General features: G+C 48.7%; 1 protein-coding gene across 1 annotated transcript in view; it reads right to left on the reverse strand.

Moving 5' to 3' along the window:
* Positions 1 to 631: 631 nt before the first annotated feature.
* LOC122544247 (DNA repair protein XRCC1-like) overlaps positions 632 to 9,436 on the reverse strand; it is a gene marked incomplete at its 5' end in the record, with an annotated part of 12,806 nt that continues 4,001 nt past the window's right edge. Inside the window, 4 exons of the mRNA XM_043683324.1 lie at positions 632 to 654; positions 5,053 to 5,197; positions 7,326 to 7,471; positions 9,005 to 9,125. Of these exons, the coding sequence (XP_043539259.1) occupies positions 647 to 654; positions 5,053 to 5,197; positions 7,326 to 7,471; positions 9,005 to 9,125 (420 nt within the window). The remainder of the gene's footprint in view (positions 655 to 5,052; positions 5,198 to 7,325; positions 7,472 to 9,004; positions 9,126 to 9,436) is intronic.

Below are 9,436 nucleotides of genomic sequence, written 5' to 3' on the forward strand. Positions count from 1 at the left end.
TCTCTCTCTCTCTCTCTCTCTCTCTTTCTCTCGCTCTCCTCCCCACACAGCGGAAATTACTCAAATCTTGCGAAACCTCAAACTTTTCCCCGAGGCAATGGACTGCCCAGGATTGTGGAGGGAGGGGGGAAGAGGGAGGGAGGGAGGCTGGGCCAGTCCAGAGTATAAAGCAGGGGGGAAAACCGCTCTCCATCAGATCACTTTCCAACCTGCAAACCCACTTCGAGCGAGCGACTGCGATAAGACATGAGGACTGAGCTCCGATCCGTCAGCGTTCCCGCCGACCACGATGAGGCTCAAAGGTAGAGCCAAGGGGTGGAATTCGATCCCGTCACTCTGAGACACACAGGCTCTGTCTCTTCAAAGAAAGAGAGAGAGGGGGAAAGAGAGAGAGGGAGAGAGAGAGAGTGTGAGAAATGGTGCCAATTTCAAAAGGACAGAAAATATAATTGTATTTCGCCCAGCATTTTCCAACATTTCAGCAGTTACCCGGCTAACCCACACAGCCAATGGGATTAGTTGTTTGGACCTGAGGTCACGGTTGTCATGGAGTAAATGCAGCTCCCAATTTGTGCACAGGAAGCTCCCACAAAGGATAATCTCTCAGGTCTCACTTCCTTTTTTCTGGAGGGCATGTTTGTGTCTCTCACACTTCTGCAAAGGAGACATGGTTCCAGATCATTTGCTTTCTCGGTGACACTGGCTCAGGGATAAGTACTCGTTACCGGAATTATCTCCTTTGCGCCTTATTAGAATACAAGTTACAGCATTTCTACAAAACCGACCCTCTGACAGTGCGGCGCTCCCTCAGCACTGACCCTCCGATAGTGCGGCGCTCCCTCAGCACTGACCCTCCGACAGTGCGACGCTCCCTCAACACTGACCCTCCAACAGTGCCCACTCCCTCAACACTGACCCTCCAACAGTGCAGTCCTCCCTCAGCACTGACCCTCCGACAGTGTGGACGCCCTCAGCATGGACCCTCCAACAATGACTTTATTTGACGAGTTAGGAAACTCTTTCAGACACCCGGAGAAATGCAAATCTTTCATTACCGGTCAGGATCCCAAAGCCGGAAAACTGAGACAGCAAGGCATTGCAGGAATTATTCAACTAAGTCTCTCTCTCACACACTGCTGAAACTTTATTGCTGGAACAGCACAGCAGGTCAGGCAGCATCTAGGGAACAGAAGATTCGACGTTTTGGGCACATGCCCTTCTTCAGGCATGTGCCCGAAACGTCGAATCTTCTGTTCCCTAGATGCTGCCTGACCTGCTGTGCTGTTCCAGCAATAAAGTTTCAGCTTTGATCTCCAGCGTCTGCAGACCTCACTTTCTCCTCTCTCACACACACACACACCCACACACTCACTAACACACACATGAAGATTGAATGAGATTCCCAGAGCAGAAACAAGCGACACATCTTTAGCTTACTTTCCCTCAGCCTCTTACACATCATGTTTAATTCATAGCTCGCTTTGTTCTTGCTTATTTTAGGAACTGTATTGTCACATATTTGATGTCTGTCCATCACCCATCACGCACGCTCCATGAATTAATCAGAGATGTGCACTGATGATGGAAATCTCTACTCCCACCCCCACCCCACCATCCCCAACCTCTGTCAATCACCCGCTGATAAATATAGACCTAAACCAACAGTGAAGCTTCAATCATTTCACACTTTGAAAAGAAAACACCGTTTGGTTCCCAGACAAAACCTACCCATTCGCTGTCACTGGATTGTCAGAGGAGACCTTCCTGTGTGCAAATTGGTTACTAGGCTTCCTGCGTTACCATAGTGACCTGAAGTACTTCACCGGGCTTTCAAGGAATTTTGGAACATCCTGTGATGACAAAAGGCGCTACAGAAATGCAAGTGCCTTCATTTAAAGGCCGGTTAAGAGGATACAATTAGGAGCAGGAGACGGTCATTTGGCCCCTCAAGTCTGCTCTGCCATTCCATACTTTGGTGACTGGGGCTTTTCAGCTCCCCGATACCCTGAGCCACTCCGTCTGACGTATACTCATGGGACAGCTACAAGCCGCTGGGAAAAAGAATTTCAGAGCTTCTCAAACCTCAAGGAGTTTCTCCTCATCTCAGCTAAAAAATGGCCAACCCCCTCCTCTGAGACCATGCCTCCCGTGTTCTCCATTTCCTGGAGGGGAGCAGTTTCTCAGGCTCTATGTTTGGAAACAGCTCAAAACGTATCGATCTATCACCAAGCTTTCAGAGCGCTGCTCCTTCGACAGACGTATGAAGGGGCAGCGCAACGAAAGCTTGTGATTTCAAATAAACCTGTTGGACTGTAACCTGATGTGGTGTGATTACTGACTTTGTCCAGCCCAGTCCAACCCTGGCACCTCCGCACTTTGGAATTCTCGACGGCAGAGGGCTGTGGAAACTCAGCGTTCCGGTATGTTTAAGGTAGAACTTGGAAGGTGTCTGATTCCCAGTGGAGTACAGGGTCATGGGGATGGGTAGGTCAAAGGGCACGAAACTCTTCAGATCGAAGGCAGGATCAGGCTCAACAGGCTGAATGGCTTACTCCGGTTACCCTGTCCCAATGATTCTTTTTACCAAGTAAAAGGTAAATTCAAAGTCCCTGCACAGGTCATTCTGCTACAATGTGCGTTTCGTTATCACAAGCGATTGACAAATTGGGGACACGGTTTCTAAAGTGTGAACTTTTAAAGCATGCGTTGGCTGAGAAGCAGTCACATTAGAAACAGTGCTTCGACTGTTGGCAAAGTACGATTTTTCCATAATGCGAGGTTTCACAAGAACACAACCACTCTCCCTCTCTCTCATTTGAGAAAGAGCGACGACTGATGTGGAGTTTAACCCGAGGGTCACCACATCTCAGGCGAGAGGTGAAGCACACTTCCTGAAAACCTCGGTTGGTGCAGGAATTGAACGCTCACTGTTGGTATCACTGCATCACAAATCAGCCATCCAGCCAACTGAGCTAACACACACAGAGAACTGTTTGATATCCCTTAATCTCACTCAACTTTTTTCTTCGGCCAATCCCACAGCTCTATAATTAACAGCTGATCCACAACCAAGAGCCAAGGCACAACCTTTTCGTGACCTCTGTGTGGGGGAGTGTTTCTTAATTTCACTCCTGAAAGCTCTGGCCTGAACGTTTCCAAGTCCCAGACTGAACCCCCACCTGGTGGAATTTGTTTCTCTCCATCAATTCATAATCCCCTCAATATCCTGAAAGCATAATCAAATCAGACATCACCCTCCAAATTGTGTGGCACGGTGGCTCAATGGTTAGCACTGCTGCCTCACAGCGCCAGGGATCTGGGTTCGATTTCAGCCTCGGGTGACTGTCTGTGTGGAGTTTGCACATTCTCTCTGTGTCTGCGTGGGTTTCCTCCGGGTGCTCCAGTTTCCTCCCACAGTCCAAAGATGTGCAGGTTAGGGTGGATTGGCCATGCTAAATTGTCCCATAGTGCCCAGGGGTGTGTAGGTTAGGGTGGATTGGCCATGCTAAATTGTCCCATAGTGCCAGGGGTGTGTAGGTTAGGGTGGATTGGCCATGCTAAATTGTCCCATAGTGCCCAGGGATGTGTAGGTTAGGGTGGATTGGCCATGCTAAATTGCCCCATACTGCCCAGGGATGTGCAGGTTGGGGTGGATTGGCCATGCTAAATTGTTCCATAGTGCCCAGGGATGTGTAGGTTAGGGTGGATTGGCCATGCTAAATTGTCCCATAGTGCCAGGGATGTGTAGGTTAGGGTGGATTGGCCATGCTAAATTATCCCATAGTGCCAGGGATGTGTAGGTTAGGGTGGATTGGCCATGCTAAATGGTCCCATAGTGCCAGGGATGTGCAGGTTAGGGTGGATTGGCCATGCTAAATTGTCCCATAGTGCCAGGGATGTGCAGGTTAGGGTGGATTGGCCATGTGGAATTCAGGGTTACAGGAATATCATGGCAGGGTAGTGGGATCTAGATGTGATGGTCTCTGGAGGGTGGGTATGGGCTGAATGGCCTGCTTCCACACTATAGGGATTCTGGTGAATATAAAGCCCAGTATGTGGGCTCCCTCCTTGTGATTTAACCAGGGTGTGAGTTACAGCCCTCGGATCAATCTGGTGAATCAACACTGCAATCCCCCCCAATGGTCAGGATCTCCTTCCTAAATGGGAAACCAGTGTTCCTCCCAGTGACTCTGGGTGTGGTCTAACCAGGACTCTGTACAACTGGAGCACCCCACCCAGCTCCCGGCGCTCGAGAGGGAGAAACTGCCGTATTGTTTCTGTATCTGGTCATGACCTTGTTATATTTCTTTGGGCCTCAGTGTTTATGTGTGCCCCTCACTTTGCCCCAACCATTTCCCAGGTACGTCATCTCTCTCCTTTGCCCCCTGTTAAAGGCAGTGACAGTCATTATTGGCACAGTCACAGGTTATTCAGCTCATCAAGTCCACGCCAACTCTGTTGTGGATCAATCCAGCCAGCCCCATTTTCCCCCACTCTCTCCGTGTAACGCCGAGAGTTCATATCCCTTCAGGGGCCTGTCCAATGTCTGCGTGACATCGCTCATCATCTCCGCTTGGGGCTCCTTCCTATGGGCATTGGGTCTCTCTCGCTGCATAAAAAGGGTCTTCCTCACTAGCCCACCCCATTGCTGCCTCCCTTCCCTACTCCACAGACCTCATGCCCCAAAACCTTTCATTTGAGTCCACGCTGTCCTCGCACCATCAGCCAATCGGAGGTTTCTCTTATTGGAATCCCATTATGGGCCCATGCCCCTCTGCCATGCCATCCCTCAGTGACTCAGGACAACACGTGCTTCCTGAAGCTATCCTGGAAGCTATACCCCTTGCCTCCAAAACCTTTCGCGGTAAACCTTCCCTCTGCACCTTCCGGAACACCCCCTTGTCCTTCCTAAAGTGCACTGTCTGGAATTCTAATTGTGGTTGAACTTGAATTTTGTAAAGTTGTAATGTGACGAGCTCTGCTTTCAACACTTCATCTCTTCCACCCAACAGCTCAAATGTCAGTTTTTGAACCACGTTATAACCAGCATACCTTTGAACTTTTTCGTTGCAGACAGTGGTGGGCTCACTTTCTTGCTCGCAGCTTCAGGCCCTTCCCCAGGGCTCTCCTTTTTGACAGGAACGCTCCCCATCCTCTCCTTCGGAAAATCAAACTTCCTTTTCCCTGGAGTCGATTGCTGTAATGCAGATCAAGAGACAGCTCACCGCCTGATTTCCCCGAGCAATTGTACACATTTCCCCAGCAACCCAGGGCAGTCACACTGCCTTCTTTTCAGCTTATCAGGCCAAATGACTATTGAATGCCTGTTCAGCAACTGGCCATTCAGCCCAGCTAATCGCTGCTATTCTCCTGTCCCGGAAAAGCCTAATCTGATCCGGTAACTGATAAAGTCTGAAAGTAGACACATATCCTTTGCTTGATGGTTGGCGAATATACAAAATGCAAAATTATATATGCCTGCCCTTGTATCTACAAACATCCAGTGTCCCAGCCGTGTTTCTCTATATATGTGCACACGGTAGCGTACTCTCCTTTTCCTTAATTCATGGCAGATGGGCTTCGCTGGCTAGACCGGCATTCATTACCCAGCGCTAATTGTCCTCAAGACCACAGTGCCTTCTTGAAACGCTGCCATCCATAAGATGTGACAGCAGAAATAGGCCATTCAGCCCATCAAGTCCGTTCTGCCATTCAATGAGATCACTCATTGTGTCACAGACAGAGTCAGAGAGACACAGAGAGTCACAGAGATTCAGAGTGTCATAGAGAGTCATAAGAGTCAGAGAGAGTTACAGAGTATCACAGAGTCTGAGAGTCACAGAGAGTGACACAGAGTCACTCTATAATCTGACCTGACCACTCCTCAGCTCCACTTTCCTGCCTTTTCCCCATAACCCTTGATTTCCTTATTCCTCAAAAACCTATATTTCAACCTTGAATGTCCTTGGGTTACTTGCTTAAAAAAAATCAATTACTCTACACCGGTGTAAAATAACTTTGAAAACTCAGTGTTGTGTTTGTTACAGGTAACCAACAGTACCCTTTCACTCTTTCAACTTTTCCTAGTACGTTTCTGAATTTAAACAAAAGCTTAGCCCTTTTGAATTTGGCATTCTTTCATTTTTTTGATAGAATGGATTCCCTACAGGGTGGAAACAGGTCACTCGGCCCAACAAGTCCACACCGACCCTCTGAAGAGAATCCCACCCAGACCCATTCCCCTTCCCTAATACTCTACATTTCCCCTGACCAATGCACCAAGCCTACACATCCCTGGACACTGGGCAATTTAGCGTGGCCAATCCACCCTAACCCGCACAAAACTGGACAGTGGGAGGAAACTGGAGCACCTGCGCGGAGGAAACCCACGCAGACATGGGGAGAATGTACAAACTCCACACAGACAGTTGCCTGAGGCTGGAATCGAACCCGGGTCCCTGGCGCTGTGAGGCAGCAGTGCTAACCACTGAGTCACCGTGCCACCCCTATCAGTCCAGATAAGTGCGAGATGAAGAGCTTCAATAGCACGCCACTTTTCAAATTCTGTATTGCCGAGTGGCTGTTCCATTCTCCCCTGTGTGTTTATCCAGCTTCCGACTTTAATATACCCAGATTACTCATCGCTACAACCTGCAAGGGGAGTGATTTTCCCATTCTTGTTTATTGCCAGGGTGGGTGGGTGGGGACGGAGTTGTCCCAGACTGCACTTGAGATTTATTCACAGTAACCTTGCATTGACAGGGAGATGGTGCACAGTGGCCAAACAGGTAGATGACCGACCTGCAAACGCTGACAGAGACACACCAATCTCTGGGGAGGGGAAAAACCAGCCTTGATGTTGGAATGTCAGCTATCGTTATCCATAGCTCAGGATACAAAGAGTACGACTGGTACTGGAAGGGAGATTCCCTGAATTAACACACCATCTAACGCTCTCTCTAAGCCGACTGGTGCCATTTCCAGCACTGACCTCCAGTTTTAGTCATCACCTCAAAGATCCACAGAGAAGTTAGTTCAGGTCCGGAAACATGGCGGCTTGGTACACTGCTTCGATACACCGTTCTATCAGTCAGATCACGCCACAGGCATCTCTTCGCCAGAGAAAGACAGATGGAGCCTGGATAATCGTGGACACAACAGCCCCCAAATTCCACCAATTCCATCTCTATCTTCGGTGCACCGTTCATTATCTGGGGCTGGCATCGATGTTACAACTCCCACCTGCCCTTCCCTGAGTGAGTGGGCTTGCGCCAGGGAGCCAGTCGGAGGAGCAGGTGGTGGTGGTGGTGGTGTAAGCCACGTACCTTTGCAGAGGGGGCGCTGGGTCCGGGCCTCGCAGGTTTCTCCTTTGCTGTGGACAAGGAGCTCGGAGATGTGACACCGCTCGCCTCCAATGCAACCGCCGCGTAGCTCGCCGTGGGCTTGTCGCTCGCTGGCAGAGTAGACGTGGCTGGAGGAGGAGGAGAGAAATACAATCAGATGGCTGTGTGCACCAGGTCTGATGTCCACAACACAGGAAAAAATGATGAGGCCATCCCACTCGCATCCTTATAATCAACAGGATCATGCCATCTAAAGTGACAGTGAGATCGACATTAGGTGTGGGATATCTTCTACAAACTGCAGGTTTGATGGAGGTATCAGCCTGCCACAATGTTGCACTAGGGGGACTCACAAGCTGGTTACTGCAATTCACGCAGCCTCGATTATCTGCTGGGGTCTGCTGACTAAAAAGACTCAGTAAACTGCGATGGTTTACAATTGACCTTGATGCTGATGACTATTTGCCATGGTGTGCTACACAGATACACTGAGCAGATTACATTGCTATGGATCACTGGACAAAAAGACCCAGCAGACTGTTTAATGTGGTTTACTGTTTAAACAGACCCTGTAGATGGTTTACTGTTTAAACACACCCGGTAAATGGTTTACTGTGGTGTACTGTTTAAACACAGCCTGTAGATGGTTTACTGTGGTGTACTGTTTCAACACACCCTGTAGATGGTTTACTGTGGTGTACTGTTTAAACAGACCCTGTAGATGGTTTACTGTGGTGTACTGTTTAAACACAGCCTGTAAATGGTTTACTGTGGTGTACTGTTTAAACACACCCTGTAGATGGTTTACTGCGGTGTACTGTTTAAACACAGCCTGTAAATGGTTTACTGCGGTGTACTGTTTAAACACACCCTGTAGATGGTTTACTGCGGTGTACTGTTTAACCACAGCCTGTAGATGGTTTACTGTGGTGTACTGTTTAAACAGACCCTGTAGATGGTTTACTGTGGTGTACTGTTTAAACACCCTGTAGATGGTTTACTGTGGTGTACTGTTTAAACACACCCTGTAGATGGTTTACTGTGGTGTACTGTTTAAACACAGCCTGTAGATGGTTTACTGCAATGGACTATGGAGGAACCTCAATTATCTGAACAACACAGCCTGGGAGTATTTTGTTCGGATAATCGAATGCTGGATAATCCAATGCAGGATAACACATATTATCCAAGCATCGTGACCTTGTGATCTTATCTGGATCATCTGAAATCCAGGTAATCAAATGCCAGAGTTGAGAATGCATTTCCTCTGTAATCATTTGAAAAGTTACAGCAGGCGATGTAATGTGGTGCTCATTAATCAGTCTCTACAAACCACAGCGTACACCAAATCCTCATTATGCACTTAGGACAGAGGAACAGTCTTGCTACAGAAACCGCTCCTGTCTAAGTCTCCTATCTATTCCAAGGGACCAAGTGTCTATGAGGAAGAGAAATGACTTGCAGGTAGCGAGGAGCAAGTGTACTGTTCTGCTTAAACAAACTCTGCTTCATAGTTAGACGTTGTTTCCACAATAAAGGACTGAGCTGCGATCCCAGCCACAAACCTGCCATTCTCAACAATCACAATCTCCAAAGGGATGTCCGTCCTTCGATCCTAGCAGTGCACCCGGCCTCACCCTCCTGGCTGTGGAGATACTGACCTGCAGGCGTGCTCAGCTGGGGTCTGCTGGCCCGGCTGAAGAACAGGCTGCCTGGCTTGAGGTTATCATTGCTGCCATCCTCCTCCTTCACCACAAACTGACCCAGTTTGGTGATCTTCTGCTGGGAAGACAGCCAAGTGCAAAAGGCTAGTTAAAAATCAGAAGTGCATGCTCGCTCAGCAATGTGTCTCTAAACCAAGGACAGGGGAGGGATCCAGACAACCACCTGCATTATCTCGTACCCTTGACATCGTAAAACATTTCAAACAGCGATGATCAAATAGCATGCCGAATCACACAGGGAGATATGAAACACAAGTAACCCAGACAGTTCTCAAAGAGGGATGCTCATGGAGATCACTCTCCTCCCTCCACAACAACCACTAACCTCCTCTTTCCCTGCACCCCCTCCCTATCTCTGTAACCCCCTCC

The sequence above is a fragment of the Chiloscyllium plagiosum genome, chromosome 47, assembly GCF_004010195.1.
Source record: "Chiloscyllium plagiosum isolate BGI_BamShark_2017 chromosome 47, ASM401019v2, whole genome shotgun sequence".
Lineage (NCBI taxonomy): Eukaryota > Metazoa > Chordata > Chondrichthyes > Orectolobiformes > Hemiscylliidae > Chiloscyllium > Chiloscyllium plagiosum.